This window comes from Camponotus vicinus, unplaced genomic scaffold (assembly GCF_025532165.1).
Source record: "Camponotus vicinus isolate PSW18456_S1 unplaced genomic scaffold, iyCamVici1.0 SCAF_4, whole genome shotgun sequence".
In the NCBI taxonomy this organism is placed as follows: domain Eukaryota; kingdom Metazoa; phylum Arthropoda; class Insecta; order Hymenoptera; family Formicidae; genus Camponotus; species Camponotus vicinus.
In genome coordinates this window covers 9,499,777-9,523,643 of record NW_028141976.1, presented here as the reverse complement: position 1 = coordinate 9,523,643, position 23,867 = coordinate 9,499,777, and the positions used below count along the sequence as shown (strand labels likewise).

The 23,867-nt window shown below is 32.2% G+C and overlaps 1 protein-coding gene and 2 long non-coding RNA genes across 13 annotated transcripts in view; 2 read left to right on the top strand and 1 right to left on the bottom strand.

The window, feature by feature from the left end:
• LOC145970457 (uncharacterized) overlaps positions 1-23,596 on the bottom strand; it is a 79,717-nt gene extending 56,121 nt beyond the window's left edge. Inside the window, exon 1 of the long non-coding RNA XR_014438498.1 lies at positions 20,799-23,596. This is a non-coding gene — a long non-coding RNA (uncharacterized LOC145970457). The remainder of the gene's footprint in view (positions 1-20,798) is intronic.
• LOC145970337 (RCC1 and BTB domain-containing protein 1-like) lies at positions 1,876-13,220 on the top strand. 11 transcript variants are annotated; one of them, XM_083096985.1, is made up of 22 exons: positions 1,900-2,019; positions 3,672-3,873; positions 4,063-4,202; positions 4,289-4,467; positions 4,888-5,046; positions 5,126-5,390; positions 5,490-5,617; positions 5,710-5,988; positions 6,328-6,452; positions 6,541-6,659; positions 6,729-6,859; positions 8,312-8,520; positions 8,712-8,851; positions 8,930-9,117; positions 9,464-9,637; positions 9,709-9,970; positions 10,056-10,186; positions 10,278-10,556; positions 10,896-11,020; positions 11,110-11,228; positions 11,299-11,429; positions 11,530-13,220. In XM_083096985.1, the coding sequence occupies exons 2-22, from the start codon at positions 3,800-3,802 to the stop codon at positions 11,668-11,670; spliced, it is 3,498 nt and encodes a 1,165-aa protein (XP_082953111.1). In that variant the 5' UTR covers positions 1,900-2,019; positions 3,672-3,799; the 3' UTR covers positions 11,671-13,220. The 11 variants fall into 11 exon arrangements, with proteins under 11 accessions (XP_082953112.1, XP_082953111.1, XP_082953104.1 ...); XM_083096981.1 differs by lacking the exon at positions 1,900-2,019 and adding an exon at positions 2,082-2,221; XM_083096982.1 differs by lacking the exon at positions 1,900-2,019 and adding an exon at positions 2,084-2,221 and having other exon boundaries at positions 3,667-3,873.
• On the top strand, positions 14,459-22,649 carry LOC145970447 (uncharacterized). The gene is made up of 3 exons (XR_014438482.1): positions 14,459-14,598; positions 15,208-16,006; positions 19,923-22,649. It is a non-coding gene; the product is annotated as an uncharacterized LOC145970447 (long non-coding RNA).
• Positions 23,597-23,867: the final 271 nt, after the last annotated feature.

The following is a 23,867-nucleotide window of genomic DNA, read 5'->3' as shown; positions in this document are numbered from 1 at the left end:
GTTAAAGTGTCATTGTAGACGTCGCTTAAAGCCGGTTATACAATAGCTGTCGTAAGTCGGGTGTCGTAAGAGTTGACCAATCGTATTCGATTATTCTTCTCTAAAATCAACTGTGATTGGTTAACTCTTACGACACTCGACTTACGACAGCTATTGTAAAATCGGCCTAAAGCCGGTTATACAATAGCTGTCGTAAGTCGGGTGTCGTAAGAGTTAACCAATCACAGTTGATTTTAGAGAAGAATAATCGAATACGATTGGTCAACTCTTACGACACCCGACTTACGACAGCTATTGTATAACCGGCTTTAAGCGACGTCTACAATGACACTTTAACACTTAAAATTTAAGAAATTGACCAACCATATTTATTATCCTTCTCTAAAGTCAATTGTAATTGGTTAATTTCTTAAATCTTAAGTCTTAAAATCCCATTGTAGACTACGCATTAAGCCGGTTATACAATAGCTGTCGTAAGTCGGGTGTCGTAAGAGTTAACCAATCACAGTTGATTTTAGAGAAGAATAATCGAATACGATTGGTCAACTCTTACGACACCCGACTTACGACAGCTATTGTATAACCGGCTTTAGGCCGATTTTACAATAGCTGTCGTAAGTCGGGTGTCGTAAGAGTTGACCAATCGTATTCGATTATTCTTCTCTAAAATCAACTGTGATTGGTTAACTCTTTTGACATCCGACTTAAGACAGCTATTGTAGAACCAGCCTAAAGCCGGTTAAGCGTCGTCTACAATGAGATTTTAAGGAGACTTAAGGCGTAAGACTTAAGAAATTGATCAATCACAGTCAAGTATTAAGAGAATACTCGACTGTGATTGGTCAATTTCTTAAATCTTACGCCTTAAGTCTCCTTAAAATCTCATTGTAGACGACGCATTATACAATAGCTATCGTAAGTCGGGTGTCGTAAGAGTTGACCAATCGTATTCGATTATTCTTCTCTAAAATCAACTGTGATTGGTTAACTCTTACGACACCCGACTTACGACAGCTATTGTATAACCGGCTTAAGCCGGGTCCATAGATGCCAGTTTTGGCCCGCTGCACGCTACGCACACGAAGAAAGAACCGTGTACGTGTGGCGCTCGGCGGCGACGAGTGGCTGTAGCGCCACACGTACACGGTTCTTTCTTTGTGTGCGTAGCGGGCCAAAACTGGCATCTATGGCCGGATCTACATTGGTCGTATCGTAAGGTTGTAAGGTCGTAGTCGTAAAAAATTGACCAATCCCAGTTGAATTTCAGGAGAATAATCAACTGTGATTGGTCAATTTCTTACGACTACGGCCTTACAACCTTACGATACGACCATAGACCTTACAGATATGGACTGGCAATTGCCTATAGTTTCTGTAGAGAAGCAGTGTCCGGAGGAGGTTAGAGAGAGAAACATACTTTTTAGTACTTCTCTTTCTACAAGTGTCCGCACACTTGTACGGACACTTGTAGAAAGAGAAGTACCAAAAAGTATGTTTCTCTCTCTAACCTCCTCCGGACACAGTCTGATACGTATTGCCAGTCCATATCTGTAAGGTCTATGGATACGACCAATGTAGACCTGGCTTTAGAGCCATTCTACAATGAGTCATTAGTCGTCAGTCTTAAGCAAATTGATCAATCACAGTCGATTATTTTCGAAATAATCGAGTGTAATTGGTCAATTTGCTTACGACTAACGATTAATGACTCATTGTAGAATGGGCCTTAAGGCTTTCGCACATGAAATTCCATAAGCACGTAAGACATAAGCGTAAGGAAATCGACCAATCACGGTCGAGTTTTGACCCCTTGGAGGGGCTAATACTTGACCGTGATTGGTCGATTTCCTTACGTTTACGTCTTACGTGCTTATGGAATTTCATGTGTGATGGCCATTAGTTTGATGTCGCACAAGGCGATTAGCTGCATAGTTTTGGCGCGACCCGAGATGAGCTATCGCGACTACAGGCCAGCAAGCAGTCACCATTCTTCCGTCGTGCTGTTAACGCAAGTACCTCGCAAGTATCCGTTCATGTTATATACACGTGGTGGCTCATTTCGCATTGAGTCCTATATCTTATGGTCGTGGTCATTTTTCTCGGGCGGTATTGTAATTATTTGCTGCGAATTCGACTTGAGGCCATCGGAAGTTTGGTCTTACGTATCCGGCATTTGTTCCGATGTTGTTGTGTACTTGGACAATATACGGTTCTCGTCTCGGTATGTTCTAGGTCATTTATTTGTAAACCTGATATCTCGATCCTCAGACATTCCGCTCGTTCATTTCCTGACGGCGTGGTAACCATTTCATAATCCCACAATCATCTTAGGGTGCGTTCCGTTTCATGCATGATGCGCATAGAAGCATGGAAGTTCGTTCCGTTTCTCTTCATGTGCACATGCTGCATGCATGGTCCAACCTATTCTTAACTGTATTGCCTCGCTTCTTCTGATACATGAGACCGCATGGAGTGCCTCATGTACCTCGCGAGGTGAGGCACTTCATATAATTTCATGCATTTAATAAATATTAGCGCGAAATTTAATTATTATAGGTTAGGATTGATTGATTTGTCAATTAGCTTTACGTAGATTTTATTATACAGGATGTCCCATTTTAATGTCCCATCCCAAGTAACTTTTTTATTTTTGATTGTAGAAGAAAATGTTTTAGACAAAAGTTGTATGGTTTGAAGAGGGACATAAGATGGTGACAATTATTTGACTTTGGATAATTTTTTGAAGGTTACATGAAGATCATCTTCAAATTCTTAAGCGGAAACCCCTATTTTTCACTGCATATTCTTATAGCTTGCCTCGAGAGCTTTTCAAAACACTTCAATAAAGTATTTTTTCCTTGAGTGCTTTTCGAGTTATGAGGCTTGAAATAATTTCTTAATTTTACATAAACCGTAAAATATCTAGTGAAATATTCATTTTTCGATTATCTTACCTTGATACATTTATGCACAAAATAATGTGAGGAATCAATTGGTATGTAAAAAACGTTTAGTTATATTTAAGAAAAAATATGTAATTGTTAATTGCAAATTACATATTTTTTCTTAAAAACAACTGTTTTTTTTTACACCAATTAATTTCTCTTCCTTGAAACCATACAACTTTTGTCTGAAACATTTTTTTCTACAATCAAAATCAAAAAAGTTATTTGGAGTGGGACATTAAAAATATATAATGGGACAACCTGTACAGCTTGAGTAAATATTAATATATTTAATTAATTAAATATATTAATATTAATTTAATATTAGTTAATTTTTCACAAGGAATATTCTCTCCTCTTGTGTTTTTCATTATAAGAATGGCATATAAAGTTGATATATCAGTTTCTTATCACTTGAAAATTCACTTTCATCACTGCTACTTGAGAAACATGAGTCTTCTTCTTTTATTATAAAAGAAGATGAACAGATATTATCGCAATTAATTGCGATTTAATAAATTTTAAACCGTCATCCATGTTGCATGAATTGCATGAAATCTGTTCCGTTACTAGAGGCGAATGATCCATACATGAAGAAATGGAACGGGCTCTGCACTGCACATCATATACTGTACACTAGACACTCATGCGTTTCACGCATGAAACGGAACGCACCCTTACATTATCGTATGAGTGCATTTTAATTTGATCTTTCTAAAAGAATAGTATAAGAGCATCAGAGGATAGTAATAAGAGCGTTTCGATTTACTGTGAGAGAAAAATAAGAAGAAAAAGTATAAAGATTTCTCAATTGCTGGTCAAAAATTACACCGACACAAAGTCGCGTTACTATCATGTCGATGTCGCCGAAAAAGTTATGTACCCTGGAAGATGTAGAGAAGAGAAATTTAACAATTAATAAAGAGGAGTAAGTTTGACAGTCTTGTTTTTTTTTCTTTTTTATATAAATTGTTACTCGATGATAGCAATATCAAAATAATCGCATATGGTAAGAAAATAGATGAAAACGAGAAGCTTGCGATGATATGAAATATAACTAATACAAATTAAAGTGAATGAGTAGGTAACTAAAGTTAAAGTGATCAACTATTTGCAGCGAGATGCAGGAATATGAGAACAGAATCTTGCAATGCGTTCTAGCAGAGAAGATAACTCCAATGGATCTTAAAAATTGGATGCTTTTCCATTTGTTAAAGCCGGAATTTATTTCACAAATTCACATGTTTCTAGTATATGGTAAGATTTATCATTTCTTCTTCCTTCCATATTATTTTTTTATTGCTATGTGATATTGTTACTTACGCCGTGTCATTTTTAAATAGATAGCCGTGGGAGTATAATTGTGATGAAGGACAAGAATGTCTACAGCTTATATTATTCAGAGAAGAATCATTTACATACTGCTATCTACCCCAAAAAAATAAAAAAATTATGTGGAAAAAACATAAAAACCTTTGCTAACGGCAATTTTTTCTTCCTGGCACTTACAGAAGAGGGAGAGGTATACCAAATACTTCATATTCCTTGAATGTGCCTTGATAATACATTTGAGTTTCTGGAAACAAATTTTAACTTGCTTGAAAGATAAGATTTATATTAGGAAGTTTTATGTCCTCCCTAAAGCGGCGTCTACAATGAGATTTTAAGGAGACTTAAGTCTTACGCCTTAAGTCTCCTTAAAATCTCATTGTAGACGCCGCTTAAATCGTGAATATTTCTTAGGGGACAAGTGGAAATAAAAATTTTTACATGTGAAACTATAGTAGCATGATATTTTAAAAATGTATCAAAATATCAAACATGAAATAATATCATTAATCTTTTGACAAATCTGTAGATACTTTCATGTAACATTCTAAATATAAAATAAGATTCAAAAATGAGATAAAAAAATATATTGTAACTATACTATCTTTGAAAGGTTTATTACTGGCTCTCCCGAAGACGCAAAACATTCCTTAAGACACCGCATATGCCTGTCATGTTGACACCTACTCGAGTCGCCGACTTAAGAAAGAAACGTGTCGTGGACATCGCATGCGGCATGTATCATTATCTTGCTCTGACCAGCGATGAAAAAGTAAGCGAAAGATTATAAACTGTCACAATGATAACGATAATAGTCATTCTTATAAACTAAACAATTGTTTGTAATTTAGGTGTATGCTTGGGGAGAAAATAATTACAAGCGGTTTTATGAGGGAGAATTAGATTCTTTTGATAGTATGCCGAGGCGAGTGAAACATGAATTGGAGAATAAGAATGTTATCCATATCGCGTGTGGTCTACAATTCAACATAGTTGTAACTGACGAAAACAAAATATATGGTTGGGGCAATAATTTAATGGACCAGATTTCAATCGATCCGTCGCAAAAATATTACATGTACCCACGCGAAATTATCACAATCTCGGATAAAATAGGTAAATTTTTTTATGTCTGAGATTTGATCTTTAAGAGTGTTGCATTATCGAACATCCTTATGGTTTATATTATGGTTGAGATGGAAATCGATGTTTCAGTTAAGGTGACCTGCGGATTTTATCATACGTTGGCACTCACCAATAAAGGCGAGATCTATGCCTGGGGCAATAACAAGTCCGGACAAATCGGCGTTAATAAAGAAATTAAACGTTCTGGTCCAATTATGGTAACTCATGGATTATTGACAACAAACTTTTTAATAATTGCCATAATGAGTGAGACGAGAAACAAAATAATAAGGAAAGATACGATCGACAGGTGAACGTGCCCGCGATGGGAAAGGTTTTGGATATCGCTGCTCTTGGTGATTTGAGCGTTGCAGTCGGCTATGATAGGATTATCTATGTATGGGGTAATTTTTATTACGAATTTATTTTCGTCCCATTTCCCACAAAGTTTTCGAGGATCCACGACGTGATTGCGTACAGTCAATACAGATTCTTGTCCAAGCCATTGACTGTGTTTACAAATAATTACAAGTATGTTAAAGAAGTATTGAATATATTGGAATCTGTAGGAGCAGCATTTGATAATCCGGTATGTTTTCTATTATTGTTCTGTATGTACTTTTTTGCATTATACAGCATAAAACTAAATATATATAATATATATTTTTTCATATTAGTTTTCGTTAGTATAAAAGAATATAGAGATTTATATATCAGAGATTTGTAGTTTTATAAAAAAAAATTTGGAAACTTTTCTACATAGAAAAAATAAATTGCAATCATTACTGATGGTTTTGATGGAGACTTCTGGACTCACTTCAAACATATATTGAATTATAACATTAACAGTGAAAAATTACGTATTATTTATAATAATTTTTATATTAATCTGATATTATTAAATTATTTAATAATTTGTATTCTGCAGTTAACGAGCGATTTTACCATACAAGTTGAAGGACAACCTATTTATGTTCACAAGGCTATCCTTAAGATTCGTTGCGATTATTTCAAAAAGATGTTTCAACATGATTGGGCTGAAAATATTCGAAGGTAAATTTAAAAAAAAAACTGATATTTTTATTGAGAATTTCTCACAAGTTTAGTTATTACATAATGTCAACACATTATTTTTTGACAGTATATCGGATTCATCACCAGTGTTCACTGTATCAGATAAATTTTCTTACATCGTTTATAAAGCCTTCTTAAAATACTTATATACCGGCACAATCGATTTACCTTCGGAGAACGCGTTAGGTAATTGAAGTTGTAACGTAAACTATCACTAACTTACAATTCAAAAACTGCAATGACATTTTTTCACAGAACTTCTGGAATTGGCCGACATGTATTGTGAAACCAATCTTATAAAAGATTGCAGTCAAATAATACAACAAGACATCACTGTATTAAATGTGGCATTCTTCTACAATAAAGCGATCAAATACAATGCTAAAGTAAGTATTACAGTTCAGGGTTAATCGCTATTGATGTTGGAATTCATTAATTGCAACCCTGGCAAAAATGAGACGTTTGTTTGGCGTTTACATGAACGTTTGTGGAAGTTCGTCGAGAGTTTAAAAACGATTAGTAAAGAGTTTGTAGAACAAAAATTGCAACACTGCAGCGTTTAAAAGACGTTTGTACGTTATAGCGTAATCGTAAACGTTTGAAAAGTCTGAGTAAACTCTGTACACGAAGATGTATCAACGTTTACTGAACGTACTCTGAAAAATGTTACCTCAGCATTGCAAAACTTTCATGTAACATTATACAGGGTTTAGCAAAAGTATGGAAACCCCTTAATATTTCGAAAAATACGCATTTAAAAAAAAAATGTTTCATACAAAAGTTATAGGGTTTTATGTGGCGCATTACACAGCAACATTATTATGACCTCGAATAGCGTTGTCAAGGTTATGTGAAGGTCACCTCCAACTTTTTAAATGGGACACCCTATATGCTTTTGCATATTCTTGTAGCTTATCTCGAGAGCTTTCCAAAACACTATAATTAAGTTAGTTTTCATTAAGTACTTTCCGAGTTATGAGGCTTGAGATCATTTCTTAATTTTACATAAACCATAAAATATCTTGTAAAATATTCACTTTTTGATTATCTTACCTTAATACTTTTATGTACAAAATAATAAGAGGAATCAATTGGAGTAAAGAAAAAACGGTTGTTTTTAAGAAAAAATATGTAATTTACAATTAACAATTACATATTTTTTCTTAAAAACAACTGTGTGTTTTCTTTACACTAATTGATTCCTCTCATTATTTTGTACATAAAAATATTAAGGTAAGATAATCGAAAAATGAATATTTTACAAGATATTTTATGGTTTATGTAAAATTAAGAAATGATTTGAAGCCTCATAACTCGGAAAGTACTTAATGAAAACTAACTTAATTATAGTGTTTTGGAAAGCTCTCGAGATAAGCTACAAGAATATGCAAAAGCATATAGGGTGTCCCATTTAAAAAATTGGAGGTGACCTTCACATAACCTTGACAACGCTATTCGAGGTCATAATAATGTTGCTGTGTAATGCGCCACATAAAACCCTATAACTTTTGTATGAAACATTTTTTTTTTAAATGCGTATTTTTCGAAATATTAAGGGGTTTCCACACTTTTGCTAAACCCTGTATAAAGAGTTTGTAGAACAAAAATTGCAACACTGCAGCGTTTGATAAGCATTCAAAACCCAACAGCGTTATGTCAGTGCTCTTACAAAGTTTGAAAAGCATAAAAACTCTCAGAAAATCCTCACTCAACGGTTGTTAACGCTTTATAAAGTTTCTTATTTTCGCCAGGGAATGTATTTATTTTATATCATATAAATCATATAATTATATGTATACGATATATGTATGTCATGTCGAATATCATGTGAATCTTAGGAACTCGAGGAGTTCTGCTCTCAGTTTGCTCTACGTCACATGACAGCTGACGCATTATTGCAAGATATTAAGTTAGACATGAACATGCAGGCTAAGTTTATGCAAAAAGCAGCGACACAAAGTCGCGATACTATCGTGTCGATGTCGTCGAAAAAATTCTGCTCCCTGGAAGATGTACAGAAAAGAAACTTAACAACCAATAAAGAGGAGTAAGTTTGACAGTTTTGTTTATTTCTTCTTTTTTATATAAGTTGCTACTCAATGATAGCGATGTCGAAATAATCGCATGCCGGTGAGAAAATAGATGAAAACAAGAAGCTTGCGATGACATGAAATACAACTAATACAAATCAAAGTGAATGAGTAAGTAACTAAATTGAAAGTGATCAACTATTTGCAGCAAGATGCAGAAATATGACAAGAGAATCTTGCAATGCGTTCTAGCAGAGAAGATAATTTCAATGAATCTCAAAAATTGGGTGGTCTTCTTGCTGCTAAAGCCGGAATTTATCCTACAAATTCACATGGTTATGATATTTGGTAAGATTTACCTTTTTTTTCTCATATTGGCTTTTTTGCTAAGTAATATTGCTACTTATACCTGATGTTTTAAAACAGATGGGCGTGGTGAGAGTGCTATAATTGTGACAAAGGATAAGAATGTCTACATTTTAGAATTTAATTCAATGCTCAATGGCATACATACTGCTATCTATCTAAAAAAAATAAAAGAACTGTATGGAAAAAACATAAAAAAGTTTGTTCGCGGCGGGATTTTCATCCTGGCACTTACAGAAGAAGGAGAGGTATATCAAAGATATTATTATATTCTTTGAATGTGCCTTGATGGCATATCTGAATGTCTGGAAATAAATTTTAACTTGCTTCAAAGATAAAATTGATATGAGGTTTTATATCCTCCCTAAATCGTGAACTTTTCTTCTTTCTTTGGCAACAAGCGGAAATGAAAATTTTTACATATATGTGTATGAAATCATAATGAAATATGAGTAGATAAATTAATTAGAATATATATTTAATAAATAGTGTTTTGATTATAAGTACAGATACTTGGCCATAATTTATTTCAATATGCAAATATTAAAAAAAATCAAATAAAAAAATGTATTACTGTTATGCTATTTTTGAAAGGTTTATTTCTGCGATCTCGCTGGAAAGAAAAAAGACGATGAAGTATACATGTATCCGACAATGTGTATACCTGAAGAATCCACGTTTATTCAAGTCGCCGGCTTAAGCGAGAAACGTATCGTGGACATCGCATGCGGCAGGTATCATTGTCTCGCTCTGACTAGTGATGGAAAGGTAAATAAAAGATTAAACTATCACAACGATAATAGTCATTCTTATAAACTAAACAATTGTTTGTAATTTAGGTGTACTCTTGGGGAGACAATGATTATTGGTATATTATTAAAAGAAATATAATTTTTGATAGTGTACCGAGGCAGGTGAAACATGAATTGGAGAATAAAAATGTTATCCATATCGCGTGTGGTCAAAAATTCAACACAGTTATAACTGACGAAAACAAAATATATGGTTGGGGCAATAATTTTGAGAGGCAGATTTTAACCGCTCAGTCGCGAAAATATTACATGCACCCACGCGAAATTAAGAATATTTCGGATAAAATAGGTGATTTTTTTTTATCTCTGAGATTTGATTTCTAAAAATTTTGCATTGAATATCCTCATGGTTGAGATGGAAATCGATGTTTCAGTTAAGGTGACCTGCGGATGTTATCATACGTTGATACTCACGAATAAAGGAAAAATCTATGCCTGGGGCAATAACTCTTATGGACAAGTCGGCGTTAAGAGAAATAATGAATTGGAATGTTGTCCGATTATGGTAATACATGAATTATTGATAAAAAAACTTTTTAATAATTGTCATGATGGGAGTCAAGAAACAAAATAATAAGGAAAGACACGAACGACAGGTGAACGTGCCCGAGATGGGAAAGGTTTTGGATATCGCTGCTGTTGATACTTTGAGCGTTGCAGTCGGCTATGATAGGATTATCTATGTATGGGGTAATTTTCGCTCCAATTCTATTTTCGTCCCGTTTCCCACAAAGTTTTCGAGGATTCACGACGCGATTGCGTACAGTGGCTGTAGATTATTGTTGGAGCCATTGACTGTGTTTACAAATAATTTTAAGCATGTTGAGGAAGAATTGAATATATTGGAATCTGTAGGAGCAGCATTTGATGATCCGGTATGTTTCCTATTATTGTTCTGTATGTACTTTTTTGCATTATACAGCATAAAACTAAATATATATAATATATATTTTTTCACATTAGTTTTGGTTAGTATAAAAGAATATAGAGATTTATATATCAGAGATTTGTAGTTTTATAAAAAAAAATTTGGAAACTTTTCTACATAGAAAAAATAAATTGCAATCATTACTGATGGTTTTGATTGAGACTTCTGGACTCACTTCAAACATATATTGAATTATAACATTAACAGTGAAAAATTACGTATTATTTATAATAATTTTTATATTAATCTGATATTATTAAATTATTTAATAATTTGTATTCTGCAGTTAACGAGCGATTTTACCATACAAGTTGAAGGACAACCTATTTATGTTCACAAGGCTATCCTTAAGATTCGTTGCGATTATTTCGAAAGGATGTTTCAACATGATTGGCCTAAGAATATTCAAAGGTAAATTTAGAAAAGAAAACTGGTATTTTTATTGAGAATTTCTCACAAGTTTAGTTATTACATAATGTCAACACATTATTTTTTGACAGTATATCGGATTCATCACCAGTGTTCACTGTATCAGATAAATTTTCTTACATCGTTTATAAAGCCTTCTTAAAATACTTATATACCGGCACAATCGATTTACCTTCGGAGAACGCGTTAGGTAATTGAAGTTGTTAACGTAAACTATCACTGACTTACAATTCAAAAACTGCAATGACACTTTTTTACAGAACTTATGGAGTTGGCCGACATGTATTGTGAAACCAATCTTATAAAGGATTGCAGTCAAATAATAGAAAAAGCCATCAGTGTGTCAAATGTAGCTTTCTTCTACAATAAAGCGATCGAATGCAATGCTAAGGTAAGTTCGGGATTAATCGCTATTAATTATGGAATTCATGAATTAGAATATATTTATTTATGTGTATATAATATATCATCGAATATCATGTGAATTTTAGGAACTTGAGGAGTTTTGTTTCCAATTCGCTTTGCGCCACATGACAGATGTAATACTATCGGAAGATTATATTAAGTTAGATATAAATATAAAGAATAATTTTATGCGCAGAGCAGCTAAAGAAAATGCTTTCAAAATGTAATTCTTTTAAAGAGCATAATTCTTTTGACATAACTTTTGAGCCAAATCGTCGATTGTTTTTTTATTTTTTTATATGCACCACACAATAAAACATATCCATCAATAATAAAGTGAACCTTATTGCAGTTACCATTCCATAGTGTAAAACCTCCGCTACAAATGACTCTCGAATGTATCTACAATTCAGTCGTACAGTTGTATCGATGGTCGCTTGAGGTGATAATTTCGGTTGCAAAACAGTCATAGTCACAATCGTTTGAATAGGTTCAATTCCTATTCGAGCGACTGCGACTGTGCGACCGCGACTGCTTTGCGACCGAAAATAATGTGGAAATAAGGAAATAACCATCTGAAACGTATCTATCGATACAACTGTACGACTGAATTGTATATACACTCGAGTGTCATTGTAGCAGAGGCTTAACATTACATAATATAAATATAAACTTAAATTTAAAGGCCATAAGAGCTAAACGCGGATGATAGTGCGTAAGTTTCAACGAGAAAATAAGTTTTTCGTTGAAACTTATTTGTGTGCACAGGGCACAAATTTTCTTGGTACGATACCAAGCAAATTTAAATAATTCTCAATTCGAGAATTTATTTAATTATTATCCCTCTTTCCCCCCTGTAATGTAATAATATAAATATGCAATATGTAATCCCATACAGCACCGAAAGATTGCAAAAACGTTGCATAGACCTAACATTGAAACATTGTAATATTGCATAGAAGTTGCGAAATGTTTCTGCAACATTACTGCAAGCTTGCAGCAACGTTGAAATGTCCGCCCTCAGAAATATTACAATGTAATATTGTAGTAATGTTACGGTGCAACGTATTTGCAATATTAAAACGCGTTTTGCTATTGCAAATGCAGACCGTTTTAAATTTAATAAATAAACTTTGAAAATATAAAGAAATGTTTAAGAAAGATAGGAAAAAAAACATTTATCGCCTTTGAAAAAAAATATCTATTAGTGTTTTTTATCAAATGTGTCTTATTAAATATTTATCTCAATAATTATACATACAATTATTTTACATACACTCGGTACCAGAATATTTTAATACGTGCAATAAATGAATTATTTCCCATTTACTGATTCAATGAAGAAAAATTTGTTTAATATTCTGAATCCCAACGAGGGATCTAGATTATTAAACAAATTATTTGTTTCATAATCTAGATCCCTTATTAGGATTCAGAATATTAAATAAATCAAGTCAGTTTATCAGAAATTTAACTGACACAAGACAAGAAATATAATTACTACATTAGTCCTTTGTAGGCCTTATATCCACTTTAGATGAAAATTCGAATACGAGTTAGTTAAGTTTGGTGTCGTCACATAGCGGCAAGTAAAGAAACACATGTTATACATTTTCGCTATGTTAAAATGTTGCTGCAACATTGCCAAAGTAAAATAATGTCTCTGCAATATTTCTGCAGCATTACACTGCTATGTGCAATGTTGTAATATTGCAGCAATGTTGATGCAAGCTTCTGTGCTGTATGGGATTATATCTAATAAATTTATTTAATTTTATTTATCACTTGAGATATTTATATAACTCGTTCAACTTTTAAATAATAAATTTGATATTATCATAAAACATTCCCGGTAAGCAAATGCGGGCAATTTGCCAGCAGATTGGCGACAGATTTCCACAAAAGTTGCTAGCAGATTGGCATCCATTATGTCCGCAATAGGCTCACGATTTGCTAGCAAAACCTGCTCACAGAATCTGACAGCAGATTATTAGCAAAAACTGAGCAAGATCTGCTAACATCACTTGATGTCAAATTGTCGGCAGAAACCGAGCAGGATCTGCGCGCGCGTAATCTGACGGCAGATAATTGGCAGCAGATCCCGAGCAGAATCTGCAGCTTCTGGTCATTCATATAAATAAGTAATATAAATATAATAAAATTAATTACTACAGATGTTAAATAAGACTATTATCGGCGAGTTATCGGTTAATTACAATTTTCTTCTAATACAACATATAATATGTTATATCGTAGTTATATCTCACATAATAAAGGACTCAATTTAATTAAATTAATAATAAAGTAAATGGTGAAAATAATTAAATTTAACTTATAAAACTTGAGATATAATTTATTTAGAATTAAATTCTTCCTTTATGCTTCAAATAGGCAGTAAATGAATAATTTTCCATTTATCCTATTGATTCCAATCAGTTTAATATTTTGAATCTTATCTGCTTGTATCACATATCAGAAATTAAAGTGATAGAAATAGTTACTATATTTTTTATCTTTTATTAATTTTTATCTTTTATTAATAATAGCGACTTTATATATATTTCTGACAGAAATTTGATTGCGAGAAAATACATCACATAGCGGTAAGCGAAGGAACTATCGAATCAAATGCAGATTGTTGCCAATTTGCCATCAGATCACGCATGCAAACCCTGTTCCACTTCTGCTGTCAATCTGCAGTCAAATTGCGCGCACGCAGATTCTGCTTGATTTTTGCCGATAATCTGATATCAACCCAGCAAACACAGATTATAATTATTATGTAATTCACAGATAACACGCAATACAACAGTAGTTATATGTTATTAATATTGATGTTGCTTAATTTTTTTTGTAACTGCAATATAACTTTGTTTTAAAACTGTTATATATTTTTGTTATTTACTGGTTATAACAGTATAACAGCAATACAACTAAAATATTACACGTTATGTGACAAACGCCATATTAGCATTACTTTGATGTTATATAACATATTTGTGTAATATGTATCACGTTTAAATTTTGCCGCGCGGCAAGCATTTCCGCGTCCTGTGTGAACGTGTAGAAGCCATATTGACAGGTAGCTACTCTTTTCCGGCTTACTTCTGCGTGCAAGGTGCAAGAGAGCAATCACGTGTGGATTTATATCAAAGGTAATCCTTTTCATCTTTATAAATAATCAACTCATACATGTACAACATATTCTACATAACGTATTAGACTATAATTTCTAGCTGTATTATCTTTTTTTTGCTAATATTCGTTTGATATCTTACGAAATTGCTGTCTGAAAAATCTAGGTTATGTTTCAAGAACGATCGCGTTGCAATATAAATTCTTAATTCTAAATTTTGTTATATTTTGGAGTGGATGGGTAAGCGTTTATACATTTTTTGCTGGTTTTTATAACTTCTAAAATGTAAGAAAAATGCTTGTCTTACAATAAGCTTCATAAGTGAATATCACGTTTCGTTAATTTACGTATAAGACATTAGTCACTAATTGAAATTTATTAATTAAATAAAAAATATAATCTAGAAGTCATATTTGTTAATAATATTGTTTATTTGATTAATAATGAAGCATTAGAATGATTTTAAAAAATAGCAATTAATATCTTAATTTATAATTTAATTTACAAATATATTATATAAATAGACATAGTGATAGACACTATCACTGTCTATCTATATAATAAAACATTCAAAATCATAAACCATAATTGCCTGTATCATTAATATATTTTAAATATCTTGTTGCAGCATATTTCAGACTGCGTAATAGTTGGCTACTAATTGTACTAAAGTTGATCGCTTACGAACATTATTATCAGTACGAGGTATATCCTCTGACGGCATTATACTATAGCGGTTGCAACGGTCGATATCAAACCCTAAAAGTACTTGCATCTCGGGAACGACGATTTTCACCATTCAGGTTGAGAAACATCGAGGAAATGAAATGTCTCATTCGACACCGAAATATATCTTTTATTACGAAGATCTATCATATCAGATAATTATAATAGACACTAGAAACATAATTGTGAGATTTTATCAAAGAACAACATTTTCTTCCTTCCAATATTATTCATTTCTCATTATACTTTTAGATTAATTGATTATTGATTTAATATATTTAATAACTTATAATAACTTTATTTAAAATTTAATAACTTTATTTAATTCTTATATTTTTTGTCACTAAATAATTTGTAAAAAATTGTAAAAAATTAAGACATTTCTAATTTTAAATGTTGTAAAAAATTAAGACATTTCTAATCCAATATTTGAGTAAAGAAAACAGGTTTCAAAACAGTTGAAAACAATTGAAAATTTTATCGCATATGAAAATAATATCATATTTAGAACACATACATAGAAATATTTCGCTTCCTAACAGCGAGTATCTTTAAAATTCGGACATAGCACGATGTCTAGAAATATGTTCTCTTATTGGGATGGAAGCGAGCACTCTTACCTGGGAAAGATATTTCAAGGGACAACCTTGGGATAGAAATCGATATCAAAAGCGTCACTTTAGACTTTTGTAGGGCACAAGGTGAATATATAACAATCAACCGCAGAGGCTCAGCGCACCTATTTAATTCTTCCTATTCTAATTCTCGTTTGAGAGATATACTTTTTTCTACAGATCTCTACTAAACTCTCCTCAATATACATATATACATATACAGGCTCTCAAGTATCACGTATTTTCTGTCTACTCTAAATTCTTTGTGAACTTTTCCTAGGAGAAACAAGTTTCCCCAAATAATTATACAAGTGATATAAAATTTTTTCCGAAAAGGTTTTTCTCCTAAAGAAAAAACTAAATTAAAAATAAGAATATATAAAAAATTCTATCCCTATTTAGTTTCAAATAAAATTTACTTTGACGAAATAAATAAATTTTACTTTTACGATTTAAGAATATTATTAAATGTTAACAATATTAATACGTAATATTTGGAATACTATATAAAAATTTTTATAGAAACTCATGCTATGCTTACATTTATGTGTAAAGAACAGACGAGAAATCCAATTTCACCAGTATCGTATATGAATTTTTCATGATCGAGATTAGATAAGCGATAAATATGTATTTATAGCATCGTTAGTATGTTGTAATGAAGTACTTTATTACATGTTTTCTTATATGGGAGAACTGCATAAGAGATGTTAGCTAGAATTATTAAATGGTTTTAAAATGATTGTTTATGTACAGTATATCAATATTTGCATAACTTTTTTTTCAGTTTTGGATTTCTTTCAGTTTCAAATTAAATTTTTCCTTAGCAAAATTTTGATTTTAGATCATTGTTAATTACAATATTCAATTCTTGGACTAAAGTTTCTGAAATTTTTGGAACTAAATGAATCAATAATTTTAGTTTTAGGGGGAAAAAAGCCGAATGCAATTTTTTTAGAAACTTGCTTGTTGAACGAAAATTCGCACGATTTCTGAATTATGATTTTTTTATATATACATGAAAGCCAATTATATGCCAAGTCGTAATTTTATTCTTAATAACTTAATAGTTTCATACAAAAAATTCAATCAATCATTCAAAGAAAGGTATAGATGTTTTTAAATGCTATTATTTTCGATCCTTTCTTTCCGATAATACAGGAAAGCAGCAATCAAATGGTTCAGCAAGTAGAACGTGAAGTGAAGAACTCGCTTCCTATAAATATTACGCGCACATAGATCAATCGATTTTCTGATCACGTCCGTGATGTTCGAGTGTACAAGATGAGATGATCTATTTTTGATATCTTATACTTTTTTCTCGGGCAATGTCCTCAGTTAGATATACCTATTTCTAATTCTTTCACTATTATTAGTGTTTTTATTGAGAAAAAAGTCCAAATATTTCGTAAATATTTTCTATATGACAGGAATTTTAGCAATTTTTTAGAGATTTAATTTTGACATCTGCACATTGTGTGTATAAAATGAAATATTTCCAATCATGTTTTTAATGCGTACTTTCTCATATCTACAATTTTATATACACTCTTTTATTTCTCTACATGTATAATTACCGAATAAACAAAATTTTCTTTCAATTTATAACATACATTTCAATGTGTCTGTGAAGCTGGCACGACAATCTACGAATTATAAAAAAATACTAAGAGTTCTGATAGCACTTTTCATAGTTCTATAGTTCCTGATAAAAATTAAAAAGAGTTCCGCATTCCTTATATTAAAAAATCGAAATCGAAAAAATGTCGTGCTAACTTCGCGAATCTAGCACGACACTCTTTCCTCTAAAGTACCAAAACGCGTTGAATATTATTATTTTTAGCAAGAGTTCCCGATAGTTCTGTTCAAGTTCAGACTATATATGCAATTTCAGATCGATATTTCAAAAATTAATAATTTTTAAACAATTTTTAAGATTCTCGCCCAGCACGACATTCTCCCTCTAAAGTACTAAACCGCGTTGAAAATTATTATTTTCAGCAAGAGTTCCCGATAGTTCTGCTATAGTTCAGCCTATATATGCAATTTTAGGTCGATATTCCAAAAAGTAATAATTTTTAAACAATTTTTAATATTCTCGCCCAGCACGACATTCTCTCTCTAAAGTACTAAACCGCGTTGAAAATTATTATTCCTAATGACAGTTCTCGATAGTTCTACTATAGTTCAACTTATATATGCAGTTTTAGGTCGATATTCCAAAAATTAATAATTTTTTATGAATTTTTAATGTTCTTGACCAGCACGACACTTAGTAAAAATGTGTCGTGCTGATGATTTTCCGTAGTTTTAACGGCAGTTCTGGACAGTTCTATATAAGTTCTACCTTTTAGAAACATTTTTACGCGGAGTCCGACCGATTACTATTTTATAAATAATTTTTTACAATAACCCAGCACGACACTCTGCCTCTAAAGTATTAAAATGCGTTGAACATGATTATTTTTAGCAAGAGTTCTCGATAATTCTGCTATAATTCAGCCTATATATGCAATTTTAGGTCGATATTCCAACAATTAATAATATAATTGTAAAAAATTATTTATGAAATAATAAACGGTCGGAACTCTACGTATAAATGTTTCTAAAGGATAGAACTTTTATAGAACTGTCGAGAACTGCCGTTAAAATTACAGAAAATCATCAGCACGACACATTTTTACTAAGTGTCGTGCTGATCGAGGACATTAAAAATTCATAAAAAATTATTAATTATTAAAATATCGGTCTGAAATTGCATACATAGGCTGAACTGTAGCAGAACTATCGGAAACTCTTGCTAAAAATAATAATATTCAACGTGTCTTAGTACTTTAGAAGGAGAGTGTCGTGCTGGATTATTGTAAAAAATTATTTAAAAAATAGTAATCGGCCGGAACTCTGCATAAAAATGTTTCTAAAAGATAGAACTTATATAGAACTGTCGATAACTGCCGTTAAAACTACGGAAAATCATCAGCACGACACATTTTTACTAAGTGTCGTGCTGGTCGAGGACATTAAAAATTCATAAAAAATTATTAATTTTTGGAATATCGACCTAAAACTGCATATATAGGCTGAACTATAGCAGAACTATCGGAAACTCTTGCTAAAAATAATAATATTCAACGTGTCTCAGTACTTTAGAGGGAGAGTGTCGTGCTGGGTTATTGTAAAAAATTATTTTAAAAGATAGTAATCGGTCGGAACTCTGCGTAAAAATGTTTCTAAAAGATAGAACTTATATAGAACTGTCCAGAACTGCCGTTAAAACTACGGAAAATCATCAGCACGACACATTTTCACTAAGTGTCGTGCTGGTCGAGGACATTAAAAATTCGTAAAAAATTATTAATTATTGAAATATCGATCAGAAATTGCATATATAGGCTGAACTATAGCAGAACTATCGGGAACTCTTGCTAAAAATAATAATTTTCAACGCGGTTTAGTACTTTAGAGGGAGAATGTCGTGCTGGGCGAGAATCTTAAAAATTGTTTAAAAATTATTAATTTTTGAAATATCGATCTGAAATTGCATATATAGTCTGAACTTGAACAGAACTATCGGGAACTCTTGCTAAAAATAATAATATTCAACGCGTTTTGGTACTTTAGAGGAAAGAGTGTCGTGCTAGATTCGCGAAGTTAGCACGACATTTTTTCGATTTCGATTTTTTAATATAAGGAATGCGGAACTCTTTTTAATTTTTATCAGGAACTATAGAACTATGAAAAGTGCTATCAGAACTCTTAGTATTTTTTTATAATTCGTAGATTGTCGTGCCAGCTTCACAGACACTGATAAATTTTTATTGTTTTATATGTTAAAAATATGGAGCAAAAAATTTTCTTCCTTCTTAAAATAAAATTACGCAATTGTTTCATAAGAATGTATTTCTTGTGGAACAATTGCGTGATTTTATTTCAAGAAGGCAGAAATACTACATCCCTTTATAACAATATTAAAAATTTTTATCATAAAAATAAATGCGGAAAGTAGGTATACAAGGCCGGTTATAACCCAGGTCCTCTCAGGGGGGGTGAGGCGCGAGGGGAACCGTGGTGCGGGGGAGTGACGTCACGCGCGGGGCAGGAGGAACTGCAGCGCTCGGTGAGTGACGTCACGCGCGAGGAAGGGAGTCTGCGAGGAGAAGGGGGATCCGCGGAAAGAAGACGGTGGTGTGAGAAGGATAGCGCTACGTGTGGGAAAAGGACAGCGCTACATGTGGGAAAAGGATAGCGCTAAGTGTGTGAAGAGGACAGTGCGACAAAGATGACATCAACGTGCGACAAGGATGGTGCAATGTAAGATGGCGTGAGAAGGACGACGCAAAGGTAAGTGAGCGACGAGCATATGAAAGAGAGAAAACGACAATAACGCGAGAACAACGCGTGCGAGAGAGAACGATATTGCAAGAACAACGCGAGTGAGAGAGAGAACGATAGCGCGTACGAAAGAGAGAACGATAATAGCGCGAGAACAACGCGTGCGAGAGAGAACGATATCGCTATACTTACAACTAGCGCAAGAGAGACGCAAGGGATAGGAGCGCAAGGAGAGGCGCGTAAATAATTGCAATTTTTTTTTTCGTTACAATTAAAAATATGCAGAATTTATTTAAATGTGTGTATGAGTATTACAAATTGTGTGTGTGTGTGTGTGTGTGTGTGTGTACTTAATATTAAAATTTAAAAATTAATAAAATATAGGGAAAGAAAATAAAATGATGAATATAAAATAATGCGGACGGTGCGCCGGGCTGTAAGGGGGAGGCAGCTCCTGAAACAGGAAAAACGCTACATTAATTTTATCTTAATTAAAATAAAAAAAATAAAAAAAACTAATTTAAAAATTTTAAAAAGAAATATGTACCTTAGCCCCCTGGAACTGCAGAGCCGTACCAGTATTCCAGTAACCGTCTTCTTCTTTCCTCTCCCAGTCTTCTTTGTATTTCCCGTATTCTCTCCTCTTCGATTATTCTGTTCTCTTCGTATCTTATAACCGATAGTTCGCAGATTTCGTCAAATAGGGACTCCATCCCGAAGAGCAGCCGCAGATTAAAAATGTCGAGATATCTCCACGATCCATTTACATCATTATCCTGGCGACTCTCCGGGGTGTCGCCCCATTCCTCCGCGAGATCGTGTAGCGCGTTCCAGCGCTCCGCCCGCACGTTGCGTCGATGCTGTATGTTGATGAACCCGGGAATTTTGACATCATCGGGGTACTATAAAATAATATATATTAAAAATCCACATACACATACGCACAATTGTTTTCACAAAAACACTACCTACCTTCCAGACAAATACCACTTTTAGTATCACAGAAAATAAGAGCTCTACAAAATTCCTCTTCCAAAATGAAAAATGAAAAATAGAATCCATTTTATTTGCAGCGTAAGAAATAATCACACACACACACACACACACACACACACACACACGGAAAAAGAAATACCACGGTTATGAACTCGCTGACGCTCTCCTTTCGGACAATACACGACTGAGATTGAAATCGAATGTTACTCTCCGCTGTAGGAATTATAAAGGTCTCAAAACTGGAAGGGTTACACTAGTGTACGAATATTTTTTACACCCACTGTATATATTAACCATTCATGATCCTTTCATAGTCTTTTTCTACGCTCGGTATAAACAATATGAACAGTATTCCTATGAAGAGAAATGGATCTTGGAACCTTCCTTCTTTTTATGTTTTCTGTTTATGATACCAATATTCGACTGCTTTACACCCTTGCCGCGCGTGTGAGAGAGAACGCGTACAAGAGAGAACGATAGCGAGACTTATAATTAATGCCAGAGCAAGGATTGGAGCGCAAGGGAAAGGCGTGTAAATAATTGCAATTTTTTTTGTTACAATTAAAGATATATAATTTATTTAAATGTGTGAGTTTAATAAAAAAAGTATACAATATAAAAGAAAAAATAATATATAAAATAGGCCGTCGGGCTATGTGGGGAAGCCGTTTCTGAAAACAGAAGAAAACATATGCATTTCATTAGTTTAAATTATTTAATAATTTATTTTAAGATACTTTTGATATATAATAAATTAAAAGATACTTACAATGTTATCCATGACTCATCTATTTTAATTTGTGCAAATAGGGCACATGTTGCAGGGCAATATTTGATTCAAACATTTTTTTTTGCACCCTTTGCATGACATATTATCCATATTGCTACAACCTATGGTTCTATGTTCCCGAACAGAACTAGTTTCTTCAAACTGATACGGGTCTTCTAGAAAGCATTCGGTACAATATTTCGATCCATTTTCCATATAGTAATAAGAAATGCAACATATCTTTGTTGCTTCGTTTAATGTTATTATTTCAGGTATGCTTAAATTTCGCTGTTTCTTTTGTAACTTTTCATCAAGAATATCGTCACTATTGTCACTATCGTAATCACTGTCCTTCGCCAAGGGTTCTATTTCTATATTATTGAACTTGTAAATTTCTATTTCCCTTTTTAATAATAAATTGCAGATTATAATTTAAACATTAATTGCATACATGTGCTATGATAATTACGTTCAGATTATTTTCTAATGCAAAGTATATAAAATGTTTTATCAAATATACTACAATGATCAAATTGTGTATGTGTAGGTGACAGAACAAGAATTAATAGACTTAGTGGCAAATAACATGATGATGATGATCAATACAAACTTCATGCTGAAGTGATATTTCTGCTTTTCCACGTACAAATTCAGGAAAGAATTAAAAGTTATGGCTAAGAAATTAATTTCAGAGCAAAAGGATAAATTATATTTTTTATAATTATTATAATATTGAATTATAATTTAATATTTTCCATATAACTGTGGGCATATATAAAACTTAAACATATATTGTTAGAAATTTCTTTCAAGTTATTAATAAATCATACACATTTAAAGACAATGGAAAATGGAATGTATATGTATATATAAATATATACACATATAAATAAAATTAATAAAATCTACATATGCACGTCTATTTTCAAATCTTTTTCCTTTATGTATTTTTTTTTTATAATATAAATGTATATCTCTTCTATACGAAATGATAATTATAATGATCAGTTTTATTATCGAGAAATATATGTTATGCCATTGATTCTTATTTTCATTTAAATTTAAAATAAAAGCGTTCTTATAATTCAAATGTAACTTCATTTTAATATTTCAGAGTAATAATGTTGATCATGTTTCATACGAATCGTTATGGTATAAGAAGTATTTTTACAGAAAGACTTAATATATGTTGCATTGCGATGTTAGCAGCTTATATCCGTAACTGTACCATGCATACTACCGATTCTTTCAATTAATTACTATGCTTCTGTAAGTTATACTGGGATACCTGAGATAATTTTGGCGATATACATAATTTAACATATTTCTAACCATTTCTCTTTGCAACAAAAACACAATGCAAAAATTCCTAGTAAATAATAGTTGCTGTTTTCGAATTATAAATATTATTATTTGTATATTTTAAAACAAATAAATTTCTGTTTGCAGAAATATTTGTTACTTAAATTAAACTATAAAATTAAAAATCATTTATGTATTGGGAAAAATAATTAGTTAATTAATCTATATATGTTCAAAAACTATATAAAAATCTTAATTTAACTATAATAAATTTTGTCGAAATATATTTGTTGAATATGTATAAATCTTTGTTTCATTAAATTGCAATTCTCTCTATATCTACAATTAATATATCTTAAATTCATATTTGATCAAAAATAAATGCACATAGGCGAAAGTGAAAGTAAAATAAGTAACATAAAATTAAAACATATAAGTAGATAAAAATAATATAATATATAATATAAGAACGACCAGAAATGTAAAACTTACTGCTCGCATATGTGTTAAATTAAAATTAAAATTTGAATGGTGTAGACTTCATTGCCG

What these genes read in the sequence shown, in the direction of transcription:
- LOC145970337 (XM_083096978.1), top strand. Translation starts at nt 2,034, where the DNA reads ATGTTATATACACGTGGTGGCTCATTTCGCATTGAGTCCTATATCTTA. An exon ending in TTAACAACCAATAAAGAGGA is followed by an intron (nt 8,521 to 8,711) that starts GTAAGTTTGACA and finishes AACTATTTGCAG; the next exon opens with CAAGATGCAGAAATATGACA. An exon ending in GAGCAGCATTTGATGATCCG is followed by an intron (nt 10,557 to 10,895) that starts GTATGTTTCCTA and finishes TGTATTCTGCAG; the next exon opens with TTAACGAGCGATTTTACCAT.